We start from the raw sequence: 27,131 nt of genomic DNA, 5'->3' as shown, positions 1-27,131 counted from the left end.
CAGTTTTATCTAACAAAGCCTGTCTGAGCTTCAGGAAGTTGGCTATCAGGTAAAGCTACGGCTGACATAAGCAGAGCATTAGATACATGGTGGTATTGCTTTGTTTTTAGAAGACATTTTATCTTCTAGCTAATATTAGCTAATGCTAGCATCACTGCTAACACAGATGAACTGCAAACTACCTTACAAAGCAAAATAAAGTCTTAAGTGGATAACAGTGGATTTGTGCTGTGTAGTTAAGTTACAGCTCGATAGATGAATGTATCTTGCCTGCTAATCTTAGCACAAGAAAAATTATATCTCATCTCAATGGCTAGCTTGGCAAATATCCTTCACCACCCAATGTAAATTATATTACAATGATACTGTTAGATCTATATCAAATAGTATTGCTTTAGCCACCTGTAAATCATTTAATGGAACAAAGTAAAAATGTACAACAAAAATTTCCTTTCAACAATACTAGCAAACATGTGTGCTCAGCCAGCTAGCTATAACATGATTGTTTATGAAATTACCTTAATAAATATATTATGAACATAGTTCGAGGTTAATCTTGCTAATTAAGCTCTGATAATTATTGCAATGCTATTATATACCATCGACCCATCGATCCAACCATCCATGGATAGCAGTACGGCTTTTACATTTAACCACTGCCTTGACATATTTTTCATATTTTGGCAACCACATGACCATTTTCTCTGTTTCAAACTAGCCTCTCCATGCTCTTCAGTGGTATCACTACATCTGAAAACACCAGAATATCGCAATCAGAGCATTACAGTCTTCATCATCATCCTTCATTATATTACAATTCATCCTCATCATTGTAGCACACACTGCAGATGTACTGGTATCTCTGTCCCCCTTCCCTCACTGGGTCTCTCTCCCTTGGCCCATCACCATGACGATGGGAGCCGGTTCCATGGATACAGTCACTAGGCAACCAGCAGCATCAGCAGCAGCAGCAGCAGCAAGGAACAGCAGTGTCCTGTCAGAGCTAAAGTGGAGCAGCAGTAGAACACTGAGCCACTCATCCTTCTTTATCTGTATGCAAGTTTTCTCTTTGAAGAGGAAATGTTAATGCATTTATCATTTCTTAGATCTGAAGCCTCGGTACTAGGCATGCTTAATTTAGACTGACAAAATGAGTACATCTATAGATGGGTTTAAATGTAAGTAATAAGGAAAACTGATGATGACAAGATTGCAGTTACCTGAATATTATTTATTTCACCATCACTAAGTGCTCGTATGTAAAAACCTTCTTCTGTCTTTAGTATTTCTCATAAACGGGAACCACCAAATGCCAAAGACAAGGGATTAAGTACCAACCATAAAGTATATTAATAAATAACTAGGGTTTTCAGTATAAATGAGATGGCTATTTATTTCGACAACTGACAGATTATTCATATGCTCAGCTGTAACAGACAGGCATAAAAACACAGATTTGCCCAAGCAATAGTCTAAAAACCAAAAAGCTGTTTCAATAAGATGATGAAAAACAGCAAATTCTCACACTGAGAAGGTGGAATTGGATAATGTTTGGCCATTTTAATTAAAAATATTACTCTATAGAAACCAAGCAATAATCAAAAGATCCACTTATTAAGTTGATGACTATTGACCATCTTGCATTGGTATCACACTGTGCATTCTTAAAATAATCATTACCCATGGGTCAAACTGCAACCATCTTTGAACTTGATTTTCATGACTGCTGCTTACTTGTAAACTATCACGACGACATCTTGTAGGGTTATGACACCAATTCCTGAAAAACCCTGTCCACAGATAGGCACATAAACACCTGCAGAAGTACTCAAAATGGTAGTTTCTGCTATGGTAGATGTAGCCAGGACCATATTTTTGTGCGCTACAGATACAGACTCACAAGGTGAAACAATATCGACCAAGCTGTGGCAGCTGCTAAATACTGGACTAATCCAGCTGTTGCTAACAGCTGGCAGATCATCATTCAAAGGAGAAAACAAATTCCACAAAGAGGGAAACAGTGAAAACTACTCCAAGTGTTCTGTTATCTATTCATGAGATAATTTAGGAAATGTGTGAGCAGCAATGTGCACTTAAAGCAAAGATTCAAATGCAAGAAGGGGTTATACATGTGATTACCAGAGATCCATCAATGTGTGAGTTTTATTACAACAGATCAACTGCTGTGAACTACTTTATGAAGTGTTTGCATGGTCAGTTTTATTATTATTTGAAAAAAATATCAGTTTTACAACCATCTGTCAGTAACTGAGTCCTGTGAACTGTTCCCTTGAAAAATATTGATCAGTCCAGTGGTTTGTGTTCGAAAGTCTCAGTGAACGTTTGGTTTGAAAAGTAATCTTCAACATACAGGCGTTTAATACAATCCATGGCTATAAGGTACTTGATTAGATTCCATTACTGGTACACATTTCTACCTGACAACCTCTCAAAAATCCCTTTATAGTCCCTAAAGAATCTACATGGTATTCTATATCTCATGTAGCCTGAAGATGTGGCAGATCACTCTCCATGTCTGGAGAATTACACATGCAGCATGTAAGCTGTTGTGATCAGTGTGCCCAAAGAAAGAAACCAGCGCTGAACACATAATAGTTTTTTTTTGCAAAATGACACCAAAATGAGCAGCGACTTCAAAGCCCTGTCGAAAAAGAGTGTATAAATAGAACCGTCTTAGGAGCAACAAAGACAGAGGAGCTTTAAAATATGTTGCAGTTGAGATTGGAATTAAATATTCTCTTTGATTTTAAAAGGAAAAAAGGCTCTTTTTGTTGGTTTACAGCCCTGTAAGTCACATACATACACACACAGAAGAGACATGGACAACAAATTAGAGCTTGTATCTGTAAAAATTATGATCCAGTTAATAAAAAGCCATAACCTTCTACAGGTGCATAACTGCAGCCATAAACCATTTAGGCAGATGGTTAATAAGCCTTTGTCATTACAGGCTCATAACAAGCATGACAAACCGATACAGCTAAATAATGGTGCAGATAGTCTAATAAGCACAGCATACCTCAAGGTGGTGGATTTAACAGGTGTGAATGTGGTGCATTATATGAAAGCATGACGTTATAATGGCAACAGGGCTGGGGGCTACATGTCAAGACAAGAGGGTATGTGACACTGCATCATATATTATCCCCCCACACACCCCACCTCTCCCTGATCCTGCAGTCATGGTTGTTTCATTAGCTCATCTTGGAGCTTCAAAGGCCCTGGGTGGGGGGTGTCTATGAAAGGATGAAGGGGCTTAATTTGTGCGTACATTTAAGCGCCAAATTATTAAATACGGCGTACAGTGCCACTGTTCAGATGCTCAGTAGCAAAGCTCACCAAATTCTGAAAAATGCCATTCAAGTTGTCACGTGATGTCAGCCCAAGAAACTGTATGATCGTGACAAAACATGAGGGAAAACCATCAAATGTCCCTCCCGTGGACATTTACAGGATATTTTAATATTTATTTAAGTTATTTTTTTTTCTGTTTTTTATCCAGTAAAATCAGACTTCAGCTGCAGTCTTTGCTAACCCCAGATTAATGTGGTTATTCATTAAGGGAACTCCATCATTAGCACAGACTTAACATGAAATGGGCTACGGGAGCAGGTATGTGTCTGCCACTGTCGCCTTACGTTGTAAAGTAGAGTAGTTATCCATCTGGCAGGCTGCTGGTGACGGATCCGGTTAAGAAAGAAAAAAAATCACTCAGCTCGCCCCTTTGGAAACCGCAGCACCGGACGGGATCAGTCTACCGGGACAAACCGAACCGGTGAGAAACCAGGACAGGTACCCGCGCTATCAGCCGCATCTTTAGTGCCCCCGAAGCTAGAAGACGGAGGAGATGAGCGCATCAACCGGGGCAGTGTGATTCATCTCAGGGTCAGGTTTAAATCCAACTCGGTTACACGCGCGCAGACTACACACTGCTTTCAGTCACATCCCCTTCGGTCCATTTAGAAAATAAGAAGCAGGCGCGCAATGTCACAACACCGATTCCGTGACCAACGGAGGGGAGCGGCGTGCTTCTCCTTCTTCTTCTCCGGTACCGTAAAGCACGCTGCAGGAAAAAACACATTCAGCACGAGCGTCCCCTCCCATACGTCCCTCGTAGAGAGAGAGAGCGCGAAAGAGAGAGGAGGGGGAGGAAAGATGGATGAAGATGGAACGAGGACGCGTGGATGTGCGCGCCTGTGTGCGGTAATCGCGCACGGGTGAGAGTTTGTGAGAGCAAAGAGGAGAAGTCGTCTTTTATCTCATTGTGCAGGTGCGCGTGCACGTGAAGTCGAGCTTGTCTCTGAGACTGTTGCCATGCTGCCTCCATCTTTTCCTATGAGATTTTTTTTTTTCTATTTTGGTGCGTAAAAATAGCCCGGTTTCGATTAGAGATAATATTCAATGAAAATGTTTATTTTAAACAAAAGCCACGCTCTTATAAGGCAATGTCTTTTAACGGATGATATGATGTAATAATGTCTTATTAACTATTAAGAAATTATCTTTTAACCCCATAGTTCCGCTACAAGTCATTTTGAACCAATTATGAGTTGCCACGTTGTTAAAAGATTCTTATTAACAATTATTAACTTAATTATAAAGGTCCTGCAAATAAGCCTGGACTAAAATCCACTAATCACCAACTTGTAGTATTTATAACTGGATTTGATGGTATATTAGAGAATGATAAACCAATAAAGCCCTTTATTGAAGTTAATATGAACAGACAGTAGTAATCCATCAGTCCTTATATTTATAAATGACTTATCCATTGTGCTTTATACTGTAACTATTTGCATTCCAAACAAGCATCTCTTTTTCTTTAAATTACATATGACAAGTCACCAGCAATATCAGTATCTGACCCCACCCTGCTAAACACACACTAATCTTTGGCCTCTGTGATAAATGTGTCCCTCCTCCTCCTGACCATCATTTTAGCATTCAAAGTGAAATGTGAATCTGAAAGGCAAAGGTGCCACGTTGTCATTGAATCTTAACCTAGTCTTGCTTGCTCGTTATTTAATTTCACAGCACAACTGTTGGTAATGATGCCTATCTCCACACTGACTGGCCTATAGTGGCATGACACAAGACACACAAACATCAAAGACGAGCCACACATGTGATGCAGTGGTGGAAGCAGCCGGGGACCCTGCTGGCATTGTGGAGGACATGATGGATGCTAAGTGAGCAGCCTTACCCAGAGCTCAGTGTGGTGCAAACTGCTGCTTACATTCAGTAGTCATCTGAGTGGGCTGCTGTTTTGAGGCTTCTAAGTCTAATCAGTTCATTCACAGGCAGCACGAGCCAATTCAATACTATTTGTTTATTTCAATTTCACTCAGCAGAGCTTAAATCCACTTTACAGAAATGCCCACTTTCTTCAGTCTTGGCAACACAAGTACAAACAGGTTGGCAGTGAAGTAATAGCTAAACTTCCTGTACGCACGCCTGTGTCTCAGCTCAGAGTTTCACTCTGAAGTGTAATCTGTTGCCTGCGGTTTTACACCTCAGCTGCACGTTTCATGCGGATTAGCAAAGATGAGCATCGTCATTTTCCAAAATCCTCGATTAAATCAACACTTTGCATTTCTGCAAATCATTCCACACAGAGAGGCACTGGTTTGAGAGCTGAGAAGCCGGACTGTGGCAGGAACATCAGGACAAATTAGCCTAAGGAGGGTGACAGCAGCTGTCCCTGCCTTATTTCTACTGCCCACAACGGCATAGTGAGGCTGCTCAGAGGCCAGCATGACACAGTGCATTGGCAGTAGGCAGCTTTAGGTGTGCAACTGTGTGAGTGAGTTATGTGTGTTACTGCAGAAGAGCACTCATACCTGCAGATCTGCTCTACAGGAAGTCAAATCCATGAATAAAATAGGATTCGATAATCAAATACAACAGATTAGACCCATTTTAATGCTGTAAAATAAATAAGATTAGACATTGGGTGTTAGAATGTTTTAATAGCATTTCAGTATACGTCTTCCCAATCATCCGAATGCTAAGAGTTTCTTTCCCAAACAGCAGCGACAGTCAGGATGTGTTTTCGATCAATTTAAACACTGTGTGAAATAAATTATATTGCAGGTCTGGACTGCTTGTGTGGGAGGTCATGACAACATGATAACAAGTACCATTAGAGTAGTACAATTAGAGTAATTATGTTGGCCCCTGGAAAAATTAGATATAGATACAGTAAATCTTGTGGCTCCCTGTGAAGACTTAAACCGACCTGTGACTTTGCAGCTCTGCTCTATTCTATTGTACTCAAGTCTACTGTAACAGTGACATAGTATCCTTATGCCATCTGTACCAGTAGGCAGTGCCAGGATGAAGCTCCCGTTAAACCCAGATGGCAGCACTGGGATTCTCCAAGATCGACTGAGTTTGACAACAGTCTGCGAGAAACCAGGAAGCCGGCCAGCCCGTCACCCTGTCACTCAGCTAGTCATCTTCCTCTCTCTAGCCCTTCTTTTTTCCTTTCCCATTACACATCCACTTTAACTCCATGTCAGTCCTTTAAGTATTTGGTTAAATAGCTTAAAATGTTCAGGGTCTAAAAAAAAAATTCAGCTGGGACTGCGTTTTGTTGCCTGGCAACAACAGATACCAAATATAGAGGCTTTTTAGATAATTTTGTTTTCAAAAGAGGACGTCCTACAATAAAGAAGTCTACTTTTAGAACACGGATGACAGCACAAATGGAAAAACATTTTAAAAACACAGTACAGTCTACTGCTGAAAGGATGGTGAGCAGCTCCTCTTTTGAGACTCAAGGCACTGATTATGTACTCGTGCAGCTGAAGAAATAAAATAATGTGAAAATGTTATTTTTATTCTCCATTATTTAATACAACACGGTCAACTTTGAGGTATTATATACTCCTTACAAGTGAAACATTGCAAAATATTTACTATGTTTCCTTTTGATGACTATGGCTTATGGCTCATGAAAGTCACACACACACATCAGAAAAGTACTTTTGTTTATAAACGCAGTACTTTACCATGAATTATCGGTGCATGGTGGCATAGAGGTGATCATCTTGTGGCAATGTGGAGGTGTTATTTAAGCCCAGGCTGCTTTGATAGCCACCTTCAACTCATTTCTTTTAGGTCAAGATCACTCGAGGGCAATATCTGTCTGCTGATAGTAATATCATGGTCAGCAAACCCTTTGGTCGTAATGTTGGTGCTGTGGGGAGGTGTTGCGTCCTGCTGGAAAAGCAAAATCGTCACCTCCATAACGTTTTGTCAGCAGATGGAAGCATGAAGTGCACTAAAATCTCCCAGTAGCTGGGTAGCTTTGGACCAACCACCACCAAAACCAGAACCCCAAAACATCACAGGCCCCTGAAGCTTCACACTGGACCTTAAACACCTTGGAGTCTACGCCTCTCCACGCTTGGTCCGTACTCTTAGACATTCATTTCCAATGAAGTTTCCCATTTTCAATTTCCAAATGAAATATAACATTTAGTTTTATGTGAATAAATGACTTTGAACCACTGAGTAACAATCCTGTTCTTGTGCTTTTTCCCAGATAAATGCTTCTGGCGGTGTTTGTGACTCAGGCCTGGCTTGATATCAGGAATCTGACCGTTGTACAGTAGCACCTTTCCTGAGGCCCCACATTTGTTGTGGCCCCCCAGGCCTCAGTCCACTCCTTCTGAAGCTCTCCCAAGTTCTTCAATCGACTTTCCTTGACAATACTCTCAAAGCTTTGGTTATCTTTGTTGCTTGAGCACCTGTTACTACGAGGACACTATTCCCATCAACATTCCAGCAATATGCTTCCATACAGCACTCTGCAAACAGCCAGCCTTTGCAGGAATGACCTCCTGTGACTTACTCTCAGAAGGGAGGAGGGTGTTAAAGATTGTCGTGGCAACTGTCAAGTCAGCAGTCTTCCCCACAATTGTTGCATGAGATATACAGTATCTCTCGTATGTTTGCTTCTCAAGGTAAAAGCTTAACACACTAGCTTTCCATTGCCTTTAAAACACAAAGATAAGCAACGGTCAGTTTTTGGCCTATTGGCTTCCAGAACCTAAATGCATCACTACTACAAGTATTCCTCTAATAGCCTTGTTTCACATCTGGAACCACATCTGGGGTCACATCTGAATCACTGCATAATCTGAAATTGTTAACAGTTCAAATAGATTGGACCAATATAATAAAAACAGAAATGGAGGCAATCAATCAGACCTTACTGGATACGGTTTCATTTTAAATTTCTACATCTATAAAATGATATAACAACTCTAAAATTTCTTTACTCTATAAAGAAAATCAGGTATGGATACATAACCAATTACAAAAGCAAATGAACAAAGCAAACTAAAAAAGCTCCAGTTGAAAAATGGATAATGCAAAATGTGTACATGCACTGACTGTACAGTATGTGCAGCCTGCTGCAGTTGCTTCTATTCATTTTCATATTTTTCCATTTATTTCATCTGCGTGTTTCTTTTTTATTTCTTTTTTTCAGTTATTGCTTGTGATCATTGTGAGCTGTTCCATCCTGGAAATGATTTGGGGTTTTTTCCCTTAAAAAAAAAAAATCACGTTAATATTTGCTCCAGACAAAAGAGACTAGAAAGATGGAGACACAAGCTCCATTTCTTCATAGCGAATGGGAGCGCTGGAGAGGAGTGAAGATCACTGCTTACAAGTCCAGTTGTCAATAGGAACATCAAGATCATACTGATTAGCTGCCAGACAGCAATAATATCTCAAATGTGCTGTGCTGACCATCTCTGCAAAACAAGGTGAGAAGGGTTTTAAAACCACCCAAAGTTGTTCAAGGCGTGTGCCCATCAGCTGGGTATCAAGTATCTCTTTAACCTCACATCTGTCCCTGTGTTTTAACACAAAGGGACAGATGTGAGCACTTCCTTAACACTTCCTTCCTTCCTTCCTTCCTTCCTTCCTTCCTTCCTTCCTTGCTGTGAAGAAGAATAATGTGCAGTAAAACAGAGAAGTTAGAGGAGGCTACGTCCAGTAAGTATGTGGCACCATGTTGAGGATGTTTGAGTTTATGGTGGTCACAAGAAAACAAATTGGCCTACTGAGTTAAAAACTTGAGGATGAATGACATCAATCACACAAATGGGGGGTAGATCTTGACAGTCTGCATCATAAAAAAGGACATTATCAAGACTTTTGGATGTATATAGCGTCCAGTTAAGACCTCACACAATCACACAGGCCAGCTGGCAGCCTTCTGGCAACCTTCGGTCACTAGAGGAAAATTGGGATTCCCCACCATTTGGTAGTAGTTGCTGGCTTTAACCAAGTGAAATCAGTCACAAAGAGATGCATCAGAAATGTCCTTCTGATTGCTTCGGTCACAGGGAAATTATTTCTACAACCAACACATTTCAAAACGCACACTTTTCCCTAGCAACCTGTGAGTCCCTAGTAACCTGGGTCACTGTTACTAGGGTTACTAGAGGAGTCGCCAGGCGTGCATGCATGGAGATCTAGCAATCAGTTTCACAGTGAGTGCCAGCAACCTTTCAGCAACTGCTGACCATCCAGTCAGGGATTACACATTTTTCCAGTGGTTACCAGATGGTCACAGACTGGCAGCTAAGCTAGTCAAGCAGTGGATAAATAAACCACTTAACTTCAGATACTTCATACAAGGAAGTCCTTCCTATAGGCATCCATTTATATAATTATGTCAGTCCAACTTTCTAAAACAGGAGAAAAAAAAGAGTGCATGAACTTCTCTGTAGTTTGCAAATACAAGAAGAGCATCCTTCAGTTGGAGACAAAATGTTTTAAAACTGTAAAAGATAAACATTGTAGTCAAAAACCTGAAGTGGCATCTCTGGATATATATTTTTACTGTAACATTTAAAAGTCATTTTAGACCCAAGTTTTCACAAAGGGTTATTTGGAAAGGTTACAGAAAGCTTGCTTTCAAATAACTCAGAGGAAATGTCAGTTTTAAAGAAAATAAATGAGAGATGCTGCATTTTGCACCCAGTGTAATACTTTGGTGGGCCAAACTCGGTATGTGAGCCAATTTCTGCACACAGGTCCTATTTCAGGCACTTTGGATTCAGCTGATTTTGCCCACCTTGGTTATTTTGGGGCACCCTGGTTTAGAAAGCCACGCACGCATCTGCTATAAACATAGATCACAAAGCTGTACATTTAGAGAGCTTGCCTATTTTTGGCACTAGATTGCAGCTCCTTAAACACCTTGAGTTTATTCTAAGAGTGCTATCCACAAATAACACAATAGTGCCCATAATAACACAATGGCAGGATTCCCAGCTCTGTTGATACAGTAGATTTATCAGTGGTGTCCAAACTCTGGCTCTAATGAATTACACAAAGTGGACATGGATTTGTTATTGCAGCGCTGGGTCATATCTACAAAACTGTGGACTGTTACATCTTTCTAAGGATCAGTTTGTACCTTGAGAGTACCAGTTATCTTACTTTAAAGTCACAGTTTTGAGTCAAGGTGACAGAGAGTGTTCTAAATATGACAGTAAATTCCTGGCAACTGGAAGCTGGGAATTTACTGTTAAACTGCTCGCAGCATCAATACTGCATTTTCTTTTACATCATGGTTACATTTTCTTATTCACCAGGCCTATAGACCTGTATTTTCATTTATACCGTTACTACTTATTGTTTTCATTTTCCACATTGTTACTTTTTGTCATTTACAATATTATTATTGTATTTTAAATGTATAGTATTACGGTATGAGTACTGTTTTTCAGTTACAAAGTAACATTACGGTTTTCTGATGCAATTACAGCAAAGAAAAATTAAAGTTATGAACTTATTTTGCCACTTTGCCTTTTACAATACTGTATTATGTGTACGGTGTATACATAATACAGTATCTTATTATATGTCCACATCACAATACTGCTTAAATGAGTAAAAATCAGTTACGGTGCAGGTTTAGATTCATGGTAAGCAAAGCATACTATTTGTTTTTTAACATAATTTATGATGGCTGAGATTAGGATTGTGGGTAATAATAGTCTTGGTAAATGTAGTGATATAAACATGTGCGCCTCAATGGAAAACCATTAAGCTAATTGTACTATTAGAACCATATTCATAAGCAGCTTGAGAAAATGAGTTTGTTCAACATGCAAACACATAACTGCATCCCAGAGAGACAACGTGAGCATGTGATGGGACCCTGCAGGTAGCAGGATGCCATGCTGTGAACGAACAGCCTCGCGCAGAGCCAGCGAGAAGACTTGGGTCATTAAATCGCTGAAGCCTCCACAGTTGCTTCCTGTTAAGACAGTCGCTAAGTTAATGTTGCCAAGCAACACAAATACAGTGTGAGCCAGAAGGGAGATATTTAACCAAATTCACTGAAAAAAAAAAAGGAAAAAAAGAGACTTTGGGTGACATTGTAAGGTTTGGATTTCAGAGAAATTGTAATTGAGGATATCTGGGTCAGATACATCATTTCTAGGACTAAGCCCCAGCACGGGCAGAAGTCTCCAGCAGAAGGAGACAAATCTAGCCCCTTCTTAAAAATGTTATGCCCCATAGATAAGTATATATTCCGTACTACTAAACACAAACAGATATCTAATACTGCTAATAATACTACATACATTGCTGTCACTCAAATTCTAAAGCAAACATATGATAAGAAGAGGTCTGCCTTAGCCCCACACCTGTAAATCTGCATTTGTCCCTCACTCGACTACGCTTTGGAAGGCTAGTCCATGACTGAACCTGAAATGACCAGGTCTATATCTCTGCTTTTTGCAGGAACCAAATTGTGGTGCATAAAGCAAATTTTAATAATGGAAGGGGAGACTTACCAAAGTTATTACAAACAGATCTTTAAACCATTTCTGCGCATTTTTCTGTGGTTTATGGTTTTACAAAGCAACAATCCAAGAATACTCTGCTTTGTTCTACAAATAACACATTTTCTTAGTTTGTGGAAGCAAGTCAGTAAGTATTTACCGTCTTACAGGAAAACCACAAACTACCCACAGACAACTGCTGTTCTGCAAACTGTAAAAAGTACATGGCACACACTCATCAACAGTATGATGGTCCTTGCAGGTGAATTTCTCAAGAGCTCTTCATCTCACAGGCTTATGAATAGGTGATGAGAAGTCTTAATGCAATGTGATTCATGGAGAGTAACAACTCCAGTCTCCAGCGCCTCACATGCACACACATGTACGCACACACTCACACAGTCGTGTACGCGTAAATTTTCAAGAAGATAAAAGTGACTTATGTTAATTTCCTGGAGGCTGACGTTTTCACCATAATGTTCAATAATTTACATTTTTGGTATTTCCTTTTTGACCCCATTAGAAAGAAACCTACCCATAATATGACACACATTACACATGCAGCAGTATTCAATAAACTACTTAGAAAGCCAACATTTTACAACCTCTCTATGAAGTGGAAGGTACATTTATTTATTTGAAAAATGTCAGAAAAATCCTTGAATGTAGCAACAAATCTTGCAACAGTAGCACCCAGGATCATCTCAGTGCAGACTCAGGAAATGCATAATTTGTTCATTTAAAGACATTTAATCAAGACCGAAATGATTACACACAGGATCTGCATGATAAGGACAACACAATCAGGCGGTCTGATGCCAAAATGATCTAAGAATGCAACAGAAATTGATTAGAGCAGAGAGAGGAGGGAAAAAAGCAATGTCTTCTTACTGTCAATATAAAATATCCAGGGTTTCTATGGAAACACTGTTTTATCAATCACAGTTTTTTTTTCTTTGCTGCCTTGTGCACAGTGCCCATTTCTGTCTCTATTGTAAGCCTTAAGATCTGTTAGGTATTACGTGTGGGATGAGACCAAGTTTTAGTCTGTTCCCACTGAGATGACTAATTGATTGGCTGGCTGACCAGCAGGCTGAACGACTCACTAACAGTGGAGAGAGACGGAGAACACGGGGGAATACACAGGATTACAGGACAGGCAGGAGAAGCAGAAAATAGTTTGTGGTGTCGTACAGTTGTATAGTGTAGCATTCCAGAGAAGCAATAGGGCTTACATTGACTGACTGTGACAGTTTGCAAGAAAGAAGGTTGAACGACATGTGACGTGCTGTGCAGATTAGACGTCCTTGCAAGAATCCGTGCTCTGCAGCCTGCAGAGCATCCACAAACGCCAGCTTTAAACTCTCACATGTAGAACTGCTTATTTCCTTGTTTGTTATTTACCCTCCAAAAAGCCACATCTCTTTAATGTCCTTTCACTCTGCCTGGTTTTCTGGATCTTAGAGTACACTCAGTCTCTCTCTACTGCATTATGCCATATATGGCATTTTGTGAATGGGTGTTGCTAGGTAACTGCAGTGCAGTAAAGCGTGGCAACTTGATTCTTGTGTTTAGGATGATTAAGGATTAAAACAAGTGTTTTAAGTAGTGGAACTACAGAGGTACCTAGAAGAATTATGAATATAGGAGCCGTGTGAGTTTAACTTTTCTTGACTACAAGGACTCTTCGGTATTGAACTCAAAATTGCGTTTGCTGCCTTGTTGTCATTTAGTTCTGCGGGTAGCCTTCAAGCTGACATTCATCTCATCCGCCTCTTCACTGCAAAGGTCATGGAAAGTGAGCAGCGATTAGCCAGAGCAGTGCTGTGGAAACAAACTCTCCAGATTGTTCAAGTTTGAAAGCTCCTGCGGTCCGATATCAGAGACTCTGTGAATCCTCTGGGAGCAGCTTTGACACCTGACAGAACAGTATAAGGAAAAATGGTGCACTGCTTGCAACCAACATGTGGAACAGCTGAGCGCACACACTGACGGATGAGAGCATCCGAGTCTGCAGTCTCCACCTCCTCATGCTGGATGGCGACAGAGGATGGCAGCTCCAGTCGTTCCAACACTGAGCTGCAGGTGGGTGCAGTAACTCGGTTCCAGATCTGTACTCCTCTTCACTGATCCTCTCATGAGTGGCTGTAATACTCTTTTCAAGCTTGCTTTTTTTTTAGACAGGGACCACATGCAGGAAATTCTGCAGTTCTTCAGGTCGGAGCTATGTAGCCAGATCTTTATTTTTACTTTATGCAATTAAAGGCAAAAAGTGCTAAATAAAAGCAAATAAAAGTGCATGATTACTGTTTTTAAGTATAAATGAGGAAGGAGTTTTTAGGTTCAGTCTTTCTTAGACACATCCATCTACCCCAACCAAATCCCTGCCCACTAAAACTATCTTGCAGGACTTAAATTTACTGATCTTGCATTGAAATGTGTGTCTCACTGGCAAGGTGGTCAAGCATTGGCCTTGACAGTTTGCATATGACTGGGTAGCGTTAGCAGTTAGCCAACTGCCCTGTGTTGTCAGAAAATGTTCAAGTAATAATGCATCACTTTCTATTGTATTTTGATTGGAGTGAAGATTTAAAATTGGGCTTGCCCCATAGGATTATCTGGTTTCTAAGTGAGCCACAGCGCTCTTGGGAATAGCTGCTCTGCACAATCAGCAACTTTTGTGGCTCTAAAATGATGCCAAAGCAACACTTCCTGAAAATACAGATCCTCAACTGAGGCTTGAAGCAGAAGCAGAGGCAATATAAGAGAAAGACTTGGCACTCAAAGGATCCTGAAGTGAAATACATGGGAGAATTCTGCAACAGTGGAAGAAAAAGATCAGCAAATCTTTTAAGCATTTCTGATTAGACTGGAAAGTGATTCTTTATATATATCTGTTTCTGTAGCGCTGGTGCCTTTTGGAGCATTTTCAATGCAATTACATGACAAATGATGTGGCTTGCTGTGAAGTAATGTCCTAACATCCTGTCCAAGAAGTCTTTGCTCCATTATCAATGAGTTAAATTCAAGAATTTTATTTGTAAGTCATTTAGTACTAAACAGTAATTGAGTTTGTGTAATGAACTCATTCAGTCCATTGTTAGAGCTTGCTAATCAAACTCACAAGTGTTGCAAGTTTTAACTGATAATTAAGCACTCCAACCTTCTGTTCAAATATACTGAACTCATGGTTAAAAAGGTCCTATAGACTGTATATTAAAGATGGACATAACCACATTTATAATACCCATTTATTAGTGAAGTCCTGTTTTTAAGCCTCATGCTAAGCAGTTTTCCTGTCACCATTATTGAAACCAGAAATCACAAACATGGCGTGGAGCTGACTGTTACTGCACAGTCACATACTGTCAGTCACATAGTACGGTATATCCAACACTAATGCCCATCTTGGTGCTTTGAAAACAGATGTGATGAGCAAGCCTGATATACACTGCTTTTCAAATTATTATGCAAAGGATATTTGTTGCTGACTTTCCTATATATTCAATTCAAATGACAGTCAGTATACTTTCCAAGTCATCAACTGTTAGAGCACAATTTTATTGAACAAACCTCCCATTGATAGCTGTGTTTTTGCACAAATAAAAAAAAAAAACCCTCAAAATGCACTGAGTTTCAAAACATTTTATTGGTTGTAATGAACTAAAAATGCTCATCCATCCATCAGGACCATCCAGGGTTGCACAGCATTCCTCAGTAAATAAGACTGCTTGAAAATTACTCTAGATGTATTTCCGGGCCTACTGGAACCATTTCTGCTTGTGAGCCTGCAAGCCTCTGGAGCATCCTACAGCTCGGTACTACCAGCAGCTTCAAATACCTGCTTGCTGCTTTGTAATGGCATTTTAGCAGCTGTTCTGTGAATCTGATGAATTTGTCTGGCAGAAACCTTCATCTCTATGCCTTAGTCTGCACGAACCCGTCTGTGCTCTGACTCAGCCACAAGTTTCTTCACAGTACAATGATCACGCTTAAGTTTTCATATAATACCAAATGTTCAGACCTCTTCCAAGGTACTACACTATTCATCACATATCTGCAGCACAGACCCTTTTACTTCACCATATTAGTTGAAAGCTGTGGCATGCTTAATGATGTGGAACATCCTTCTTAACTAGTTTTCATTTTATTCCAAACTAATTATGACAGCTGTCTGAGATTGATATCAGTGATCCACAGAGCCGAGAGACATGAGTTTAACTGAACACAAAAACATTTGTGACGCTAAAATCTTATTTGCATAGTAATTTGGAACGCTTTCTAACTCGTAACAATGCCCATATTTTAGATCATGTACATTACGCTGAACTCAGTAACATCTGAAGCCAGAGCCCACAAATTCATCAAGAAAGCAGGGGCGTGCCTCCTGTGGGCTACTAGATAGACTGACGGCGTTTACCCAGCTGCATCCATCTTTTCATTACAGTCTATGTATGGATGACTAATTCACATGACCATCTACTTTGTTCATGTCATCGTAGGCTTTGTCACTCAAATATGAGCGTATTTATCACATAACTATGATATTTTGCCTTTTGCCTCTCTGGCATTTTTACTGCAATCCAGCATGTCATCATTCACTAGTGTAATTGCCATTTTCTACTCTGAGAAACATGTCACACCTGTTTGACTTTCAGAGTCAGCCAGCTGTCCAGCGAATGGACAGGGTCCTGATGGACTGTGGTTAATGACAGACACGATCACAGTCAAAGATCAGGAACTCATCCTGTCATTGTAGTCTTGTTTCATAGTCACCGTTTCTTCACTAATTTCCTTGTTTTCCTGTTATCTGTTTTGTGATTTTTTTGCACTTTTTCCATTGTGTTTTTTTCACATTGTCAGCACAGAGCAAAGAGTTAGACACAACAGAGAGAAGGAGGCCCACAGATGTAAGCCTTCAAGCTGAAGCAAATCTGTCTGTGTGTGCTAACAATGTTATTTAGGTCTGCATCTGAGGACTTAATTGGACTTTTGTCAAAAAATGTCTCTCGCACTGACCAGATTCAGTTAAAGGGATTTGTTGTAAACAGAAGAGAAGCTCTTTTCCGTATGTTTACATGTTTCTGGGATACTTCACCTTTGTTATGTTTGTCTTTCTGCTGGTTCCTCTGCTATTCCTCTCCCTTCTGTATGCTTAATGTGTACACCAAAAAACAGAGTCACATTAGCGCTGGATAGATAGCTAGATGGACGATGAATTTCTGGATTTGTTTCTCCTCCTCGCACTTTATCTCACACTTTCTGCCTCTCACTCTCTCCATGCCTCCTCTCCTTCTCACTTGCGTCAGCATTCTGCCTGCTGATGAATATATGAATGAGATTAAAACAGTGAAACACACACACACAAACACACAAATACATACTCTTTTCCCTCGCCAGCACATAGGTTCCTCCACACAGGGGCATAAGCATTTCACCATTTAGACATTTTTTTCTGGTATGAGTCTCTTAAAGCCTCCATCGCTGTAGTTATTTTAGTTTACAATGACCTTAAACTGACAGCATTTATTTTAAGAAACATGCCGAGCGAAAGCCATTTAATGATGATGCAGCCTTCCACTCAGGAGACACAAGTGCTGTACTTTGATTTGTCACTTTAAATCAGCTCAGAGCAACTACAGCATCAAGTAAATGCTGCAGCTAACAAGCACTTTTTACAGTTTTTCTTTTTCTTTTTTTTTTACCGAGAATCTATCCTCCCCTGTTTACAATCAAGGTGGGGTGGTCTTGCTGCATGGAAAGCACACATTAGTTATGTGTATCATAAACTGTTTGTCAGACCCAAGAGGTATAAGTGGCTCTTAACTCCAGGACTCAGAGGGACAGATGAAGGATTAGAAACAAAGCTGGGGGGATGGATAGAAGTAACAGATGAAAGCTTCAGGATAAGTTCCAAAAAAAGAAAGAGTAGGGAACTGCTGCGAGGCAAAGATGGATGAAGTGCAGACCTTAAAGTTGGCCCACCCTCCTTTTGTATCTTTCGCATTGCTTGTCTTTCTTTTCTTCCTCAGTCTTTCTCTCACTTCACCATAGGCTCTCTGTTTCTATGGCGACCATTCCTGCCATCACAGAGGAAGGAAAAGATACCTGAGGATAGGAAGCGAAGACAGCTGAGGAGCAAACAAACAGATGAAGACGGATGGATGAATGCATTGATTTCTAGACTTTAGACTGTGATAATAATAATACAACAATAATGCAATGTGCTGACCAGATCAAAACAGGATAGCTGGAGATGAAAGGAAATGAGCACATTTGCTTTCTTCCGAGAGTTAAATGACAAGATAGACTTCAAGTCAGTCTAATAAATATCAGTAACATTAGTTTAAAAAGGTCTTGGGCTACCACTTCATGAGGTAACAGGGCGAATTTATTGGCCAGATATAATGACAAAACTTTTATTAGACTTTTATTAATCAATAAATTAATAAAAGGGAGTTGTTAAATCTTAATAATTTAACAACTCCCTATGTACCTATATAAGCTTATGTAACCATGCAACAGCTAACGCAAGCACTACACTGTCTCTACACAAGAGGTTCCTTTGAGCCTCTCTTTTTTTTTTTTAAGTTGTTCTCACGCATGTCTAGTAGAACAGACACACTCCTACTTAAATCAATACAACTGTCTATCCGGTCTCTAAGTCTGATGTCCATTAGCCGCTTCCAGGTCCAAACTCCTCTTCAGGTCCAAAGTCAAACGAACACTGCAGCATCACTGAGAGTTAAAATCTAAATTCTTTCATCTTTAATAAAATGATCAGGGTTGCTGCTCTACCAGGGGTAACACTTAAGTTTAACATCCAGGCATCCATGAAAACAGAATTCATGAAATTTAACGGAGTTAGAAGTTAGCAGAGTGTTAGCTCGCTAGTTACCACCTAAACATAATATAGCAGACTGAGGGATTTCTGAAAAATTCAAACGTACAGCTCTGCTGTCACTTCCGACATAAATGAAGACAGAAATCTAAACAGCAGTGACTTTTGTAGGGTTACTGAAGTTGGGCTAGCTGGTATATAATAATGTGCTACGTGATCGATAGCGACACAGCTATGTTAGCATAACACAAACACAGTGAAGCTGAAGGATGAACGCCAACTTTTTTCAGCTTGATAAAAGTTAACGTGAGGGTTCCCGATGGTTAGAGACAAATGTAATCGCATGGCAGGATGCTGTAAACGGACCAAGCTTCAGTCAGTAGAACAACTGAGATAATCCCTCCACAATACGAGGTTAGTATTTAATTTACTGCTGCTGCATGGGGTGGGCTTTAGTTACATTGTAAGGTTTTAAAAAATGAGCTCTAAAACATGCTGTTGATGAATAGTTGTAATAAAAACCGAGAGAGGCTGACAGTGATCACTGCCTTTTCTAGGGGCTTGTTCAGATAAAATAGAACAAGACACAAAGCATTAAAAACCCGGATAAAACCCATGACAAAATTATTTCATCATAAATAACTCAGTTGTTGTTTTTAAACCACAGGTGAAATATTACGGACAAGAAAGATAACCAAGGACTCCTTATCATCCTAACACTGATAAAGCAGCTGCTTACCATCATTTCTACTAAAAGAACAATGTTCGGGTCATATCAGAAATTGAATTGGCTCAACAGACACAAAGTGTGTGCTCCTTTGCCACGAATGATTAACAACACTGAGTGCAATTTTTGTTAATGCATCATAATTTGCTAATTTATGGCATACTGTAATATTTTGTAGAACCCTTAGCAATAGTTCCAGGAGTTCTGGGACTACTTCGAGAACAACTGGTCCAGCTTAATCTAAAAAATCTCAGAAAAAAGCGACAAAGTGGTTTGAAAAATACCTGTTGGGATAAACGACCCTGTGTTGTTGAAATGCCGTTTAATAAAAAGAGTCTGGACCGTCAGGAGACATGTACATTAAATTAGCTATCTTTATTTTATGGCTATTTTCTTTGACTTCTTGCAAACTGATGTTAAAATAACTTTAGCAAACTAAGTGATTATCGTTGATATTCTACATTTTAAGTCACTGGCAGGACTCTATTTTTTTCTTCACTGATGCTCATAAAACTCTTTAAAAATGAATCTGGCCAAACTCCCAAATATATGTGGACCAAAAAAAGAAAAACTTCCAGCAGGGAGCTTTCCAAATGGCTCCAACTCCCCACACTTTAGCCAAAGAGGGAATTCCCCAAAATGATCCATGTTTAGAAGGTAGCCGTGATTGCTTTTCACTCTCTCACTCTAATTTATACTCCAGGACATCTCTACAGCTGATTATTTATTCCCCTGCATAGCTCTCTTTTTAGCCCATCCCTGCAAGTGTTTTCTAATGTTACACAGCAGCAACAATATGTTAATGTGATAATGCTCAGGCTAAGTGCATGTTCACATTATCTTAATCATAGTGTGATAACAGTGGCTACGCCTTAAGCATGTTGTTGCCTCAGTCGAATCACGGCCATATGAGTTGTGCTGCTGTAAGTGTTGCCATTTAACACACATGAACACCTGCAGTGTTTCATGTCACTGCGCTGTGCAATTAACCTGTGTTGCTTTAAGGAAAGAGTGATATATCTATCCTCATATTACGTGGAGTGACGCATGCAAGCTAGTAAAGGCCGGTGACACTGCGTCACACACACACAAACGTGCCTCATTCTCTTCACGTGATACACCAAACACATCCTGCCAGTTTGGCAGTCTATTTAAGCTGCAACTTTTCCCATCTCACCCTCTGATGTGTCAGCGCTGCTGCGGCCCTGCATCGCTGCCAAGTGGCAACCTCAAGTGCTGAAAAATTAAGCCATGCATCAGAAGTTGCAGTTCATATAGCAGCCACTTGAGGGTGGCTCAAAAACTGTTTGTTTTTTTTATATAGAATCACATATTAAATGTGAGACTACGCAACAAAACCTAGTATGAAAAACATGAAAAACACATTGCTTTCTTTAGGCAATTTCCCCCTTCATACAACAGTTGTACTTTTTTGGGGGGGTACTGGACAAGTGGATATCTCATGACCACATGTTTGAACCATTGAAAGGGGACATCTCCAAAGTACTGAGGCCTTTTGGAGTACAATAGAGCCTTAAAATGCAGAGCCCAAAACCAATAGGTGAAGTCATAGTTTATATATACAGTATTGCCTTCAACCCTCTAATCCAGGGGTGTCGAAGTCCAGGACTTGAGGGCCGGTGTCCTGCAGGTTTTAGATATTAACCCTGGGCCAACACACCTGAATCAAATGATTAGTTCATTACCAGGCTTCTGGAGAACTTCAAGACATGTTGAGGAGGTAATTTAACCGTTTAAATCAGCCTTGTTGGATCAAGGACACAACGAAAACCTGCAGGACACCGGCCCTCGAGGCCTGGACTTCGACACCTGTGAATTCACTGCTAGTATCCACCTAAAGCAGGGGTCTCGAACTCCAGGACTCGAGGGCCGGTGTCCTGCAGGTTTTAGATCTCACCCTGGGTCAACACACCTGAATCAAATGATTAGTTCATTACCAGGCCTCTGGAGAACTTCAGGACATGTTGAGGAGGTAACTTAGCCATTTAAATCTGCTGTGTTGGATCAAGGACACATCTAAAACCTGCAGGACAGCGGCCCTCGAGGCCTGGAGTTCGAGACCCCTGACCTAAAGCAGGGGTGGGCAAGTCCAGGCCTCGAGGGCCGGTGTCTTGCAGGTTTTAGATGTGTCCTTGATCCAACACAGCTGATTCAAATGGCTAAATGACCTCCTCAACATGTCCTGAAGTTCTCAAACTAATCATGTGATTCCGGTGTGTTGACCCAGGGTGATATCTAAAACCTGCAGGACACCGGCCCTCGAGGCCTGGACTTGCCCACCCCTGACCTATAGGTTCTGTTTGGATATCCACTGTACGTATATGTGCTTTTGGAGCTTTGATGCAAAATTATGCTGCTGCGATAAATCAATCAATTCAATTGTGAGCTTCCTAAAATGTTTAAATGAATTTATTCTAAATTAAACAGCCCTTTAACATCACACACTGCAAAAAATCTATTAAGGATAGCTATCATCATGATGAGTAACCTCTCATACTCGCATCTTTATGAGCCTTAAAATAATGAAGCAAATCATGACTTGTCTTTTCAGAGCAGCTCATCTGTTGGCACACACAGGCCCATGCACAGTTTTTTTTTTTTTGTTGCTATATTCGAAGCACAGTCAGTCATGAATCGCGCTATCACATCAAATTATTTTGTGCCTCTGCAGCAGATTGAGGGCGATTTGCCCGATTGTTACATTACAGCTTGATTGACGTTGCATTCAGCAACACTCTTTCTGTCTCGGAGAAACTCTAAATTGCTTTCTTAAGTGAGATCAAGAAAGGATTTTCTCATTCGGATATTCCTGTAATGTGGCCCCAGGAGTGAGTCACGCAGGAGTTGTTCACAAAAGCCATTAACTCAGTTCAGTTCAGCTCAGCCTGAAGATTCAGTCTCACGGGATTCATTTGCAACTGCTTCAATAACTGTGGACTTGCCCAACTGTTCTCTGTTGCGCTACCATCCAAATTATGGCATGTGTTGCAAATAAAGGGAACCATTTCAAATCGCAGATTAAAAAAATACAAACAGGAGTCCTGCTAAGATCATTTTGCATACACACACCTTCATATCAAACCTAGAAACAGTCTAATCTAAATTATTAACATTTTTGCATGTGCATCATGGTACACGAAGTACACCCTTCTCTCTGTATTAATTACAGCTCCCTCATGTCAGTGAGTCCCCCACTGAGTCTGTTGAGGACACAGCAAGAAAAAACGTAGTTCTCAAGGGATAACACAGGAGTGTGTTTGTGTACACTTTTGAACCCCCCCCCCCCCCCCAAAAAAAAAAAAAAACAAAAAAAAAAAAACAGCCACTGATGCAGTTAATTATATCATAGCCTGCAGATGTAGCAGGCTGGTTAAAGCACAGTTGATATAAAGGTTATTTACACACCTTTAATTGCACTCCTCTCTGCAGGATTTCGCTTCTTGACTTTGACAAGTATGTTCTTTGAATGTTATTTGAGTGATGACTCAAACATTTCTTGAGAATCACATTATGTTGGAAAATCCTTTTGAGAGTGAAATAAACTAAAAAGAGAAGGTTTTCTGTAGCAACTACTTCTCTCAATTAAGCTTATTGAATTTAGGGCAATGATGCCCTTTGAGGAAAACTCTCTTTTAACAGGAAGAAACCTTCAGCCGGGAGGAAATGGAGATCTAATGAGATGTGGTTACTACACCACCTCAGTGACTCCAAGACTATCAAGGTAGCAGGGAATAACTAATAAAGTTCAAACCAAGAAATATATTCGAGTTTGCATAAAAAAATGGCTTCAGACAGTCAAGAGACTTCATGGGCATTGCCATCAAGTCATATGTGGATTTAACATGTATGCACACTCATATCTCAGAGCTTAGATGGCATTTGTAATGACTACCATTTAGCTCTAAATACAACACATATAGTCACTGTTAAAGGAAAGTGTGCATTCTTTAAATTCTAAGGCTTTATGTAACAGGACATAATCTAATCTGGTCCTTAATGGGTCTTAAAATTAGGTAAATGAAACCTTGGCTGAACTACCAATCCTGCCATATTACCCTATGCCATTATGTATTGATTAAAAACAAACCCAAGATATTGCACTAGTGCGTATGAAAAGTAAGTACAGCCTTACTGCCTTACTGTTCCATGGGAAGGTGATGATAATCAAAAGGACTTGATTATTGATCAGCAGCAAGTGTGAGCACCTTATTAAAAATAAGTTATGGCAGTTTGCTTGTCTGGAGCATTGAGTATGTGTTTAACCCATTTCCAAGGAGGAAAGACATAAGCAATTAATGCAATTGTTGGTTACTGATATTCCCAGAAATTCACACCTAACCATGAAATGCTCAGAGAACCTGAAAAAAAAAACCCAAACTGCATCTTTACAGGGACTTTACAGGGCTCAGTCAGCATGTTAAAAGTTAACAGTCATGATGGTACCATTATAAAAGCACTGAACAGGTATGGCTTGTTTGGAAGCGTTGCCAGGAGAAAGCCTCTTCTTTTGCAAAGTTGCATCAGAGCAAACCACAAATACTTCTGGAACAAGGCATTTCGGAAAGACAGAAACAAAGTTTGGCGATGAAAACCAAACACTGCATATCAGCACCAACACTTAATACCAATTGTCACGGTGGTGATGATTTAGGCTTATTTTGCAGCCACAGGTTCTGGGCACCTTGCAGTCACTGAGTTGACCATGAACTCATCTTTACACCAAAGTACTCTTTTTTTTTTTTTTTTTTTCTCCCACCAAAGTACTCTCGAGTCAAATATGAGGCCAGCTAAAGCTTGGCCAAACTTGGATCATGAAACAGGACAATGATCCCAAGCACAGCAGCATATCTAAAACAGAATGGCTGAAAAAACAAAATAATTTAGGTGGTGCAACGGTCCAGTTAAAGCCCGGACCTCAACCTGATTGAAATATTGTGCACAAATGACTGCCCCCCTTTGGTTTTGTGTTAATTTTTCTATTACATTTAGCATTTTTAACACTTGCCTGACACTCACTGCCCTGTCCACTCCCCCATTGCAGTCAATTTATTTATTTATTTATTTTTGTAAAGGGCTATGTAAAATCAATCTGTGCCATTTGAAGAGTGAGATGCGAAGCCTGATGCCACTCAGTCAATGCATTAAGCTGCTGAAACTTTGGTAAGCCTGATATGGCTGGTGAAACATTAATCTGACTTAAGCACACATTCTTGTATTTGGCTTCTGTCCATCAACAAATTGTAAAAATTCCAGAAACTCCAAACTGACCTTTTTACATTTCTCTTTGTGTGCAGATTAAACATGTGGCTGACATCTCCAAAACAGCAATGAGCACCTAGATCAGGATTGATAGATGGGTCTGAGATGCCATCTAGTGATTCTGATTGGACCACCCCAGTAAAACTACACCCTCCATTTCTTGATTCAGTGAACAGGGATTAGTAGGCAGGGTTCCCATGGCAACACCAGATGGACAGAAAATACAGAGCAAGGGAGTGACAGAGACGAGAAGAAGAAGAAGAAGAAGAGAAAGGAAAGTCACAGGGAGAAAAACACAATGAAACTTCAACTTTAGGTTGGCCCTTGTACACCCACACAAACACCCCCTGAAAAATGCACACACACACAGAACCAAGGGTGATATCATGACACAAAGGTCACATTTTAATGGTTTACTCTGTTTTTAATATGTTGTTGGGAGCCAGGAATCCATTAAGCTGCACCAATCCCGATTGTTTAACTGAGGCTTATTTAGCTATCTAAGCGATTTGCTCCAATCCAATGAATATCAGAAGGACTTGAGGAGAAGAAGTGTGAATGAATCACTCGTTCAGAGAACTGATGACTGAAAGGTCTGTTCATCAGATGTGTAACAGAATCCAGATATTTTGTTCGATATTATTAAAATGGCAGCTGTCGTGTCATTGAAATGAAGGTCTAAATTTGGAGAATTATAAATTCTTTACGTTTTAGTGTAAACCCAATAAGGGTTACGTGCAAAACATATATGTCACCTATTGTGTTGTTTGTTAACAACAACAGCAAAAAAAAGTATACTTTACAACTTTAAGTACACTCATTAGTTTTATTGTGTTTCATTGTTCCTTAAATTAATACAGTTTTTGCAGTTTTGCTTTAACTGCTCAGGGATTACAACTATTTTTACCCAAGTGCCCCATTTTTAAATTTAGAGGAAGTTATTGGAATTCATTTTAAAAATAGGAATTATTTTTGTAACAAGAAGTCTAGAAGCCATGGACATCACCAAATGCTGTTTCCTCCCTTTTAGACTTGTAGTCAAGACCGCCTAAACCAAGACTAAGACAATACCAAGACCAGAGGGTATCGAGACCAAGACAAGACCAAGACCAAGACAAGACCAAGACCAAGACGAGACCAAGACCAAGACCAAGACGAGACCAAGACAAAGTCGAGACAAGACCAAGACCGAGTCCAAGACAAAAAAGTCTTTAAACTGCAGCCAGATGCTGCTTTGTTTACAGGTGTCAGGCATATTTATGTGTTTTTGCGATGCACTCGCACAGCCCTCCTCACCGCTGTCTACTGTCTCACTCACTTACTGAGAGGACAGACGCACGCTCCACTTGACTGTCGCGTCTCTCACCCTCTCTGTTTTTCACATAATGATATTATCATTATCATTATGTGAAAAACAGACAGTCCCTCCATATTGTGATTGGCCACAATATGGAGGGACTGGAGCATAGCTGAGCCACTGTGTGAGAGCTGAGCAGCGAAAGGAAATTAAGTGAGGAGCCGGCTCTCGCTCAATGGGAGTCGACTCTTCTGATTCACTACAAAGCACTCTCTAAGCATGGCTCTTAGAGCTGATGCTTTTGCGCATGACACATTATTGAACGTTACGTTGTGTGTCATGGATACTGTTGACTCCAAATCTCCACTATGTCAATCTGAGACAGCAAGACAGAGACAGCGAGACCAAGACAAGACCGAGACCAAAGTCCGTCGAGACCAAGACAAGACCAAGACCGCTCAAAAGTAGTCTTGAGACCGGTCTCGAAACATCCAACTCTACTCCCTTTAGATACTCTGCTAGGCCTTCACTGCAGCTACCTTCAGTTGCTGCTTCTTTGTAGGTCTTTCTGCATTTAGTTTTATCTTCAGTAACCGTTTCAGTAACCTTCTCGTTTCTTTTCATCCGAGAAACTTGTGTTGGACTATGAAGTGCAACCCAAGTGTATTAAGTTTTGAAGCATATGGCTGAATCTGAGCAAAGGGTACAGCCCTGTGCACTTTAATGGTCATCCTACTACTTCTATCACCATCATCAATTAAAATCTAGTGGCCTGTTTCCACTGGCAGGCATACATGCCTGTGTCATAACATTGCCTCCATGAAATTTGACAGATGATGGTACAAACTTTATCTTGGTTTCATTAGTCTAGAAATTTTTGAAAAGCTGGGCAGCCTTGCTTTAGATGTTTTCTGGCAAAGTGTAACCTGGCCTACATGTTCTTGAGTGTAACCAGTGGTTTGCACTTTCCTGTAAACCCTCTGAATGTGTATTCATAAAGGCATTCTTGATTATAGACCTTAATAATGATATGCCTCCAACTTGACTTGGCTGGAAGTTGCTGTACATCATGGTCTTTGTTTAAAAGTTCTGATGACAATACAATGGCTCATGTGACAAAACAAATGCCATCCATCGGCTGCT

The 27,131-nt window shown here is 40.2% G+C and overlaps 1 protein-coding gene across 16 annotated transcripts in view; it reads right to left on the bottom strand.

The window, feature by feature from the left end:
- Positions 1–27,131, bottom strand: part of lrrc7 (leucine rich repeat containing 7) — a 143,234-nt gene that overhangs the window by 86,869 nt on the left and 29,234 nt on the right. For 13 of the 16 annotated variants that reach the window (XM_085138000.1, XM_085138013.1, XM_085138004.1 and 10 more), the window contains exon 1: positions 3,660–26,104. The exons of 2 other annotated variants lie outside the window; for them this stretch is intronic. In XM_085138000.1, coding sequence (XP_084994126.1) covers positions 3,660–3,684 — 25 coding nt within the window. In that variant the 5' untranslated portion in view covers positions 3,685–26,104. Of the gene's footprint in view, positions 1–3,659; positions 26,105–27,131 lie in introns of those variants that run through there. One more of the 16 variants, XM_085138001.1, reaches the window with a different exon arrangement.

This window comes from Neolamprologus multifasciatus, chromosome 17, assembly GCF_963576455.1.
Source record: "Neolamprologus multifasciatus chromosome 17, fNeoMul1.2, whole genome shotgun sequence".
Lineage (NCBI taxonomy): Eukaryota > Metazoa > Chordata > Actinopteri > Cichliformes > Cichlidae > Neolamprologus > Neolamprologus multifasciatus.
This window is presented reverse-complemented; position numbering and strand designations above follow the sequence as displayed.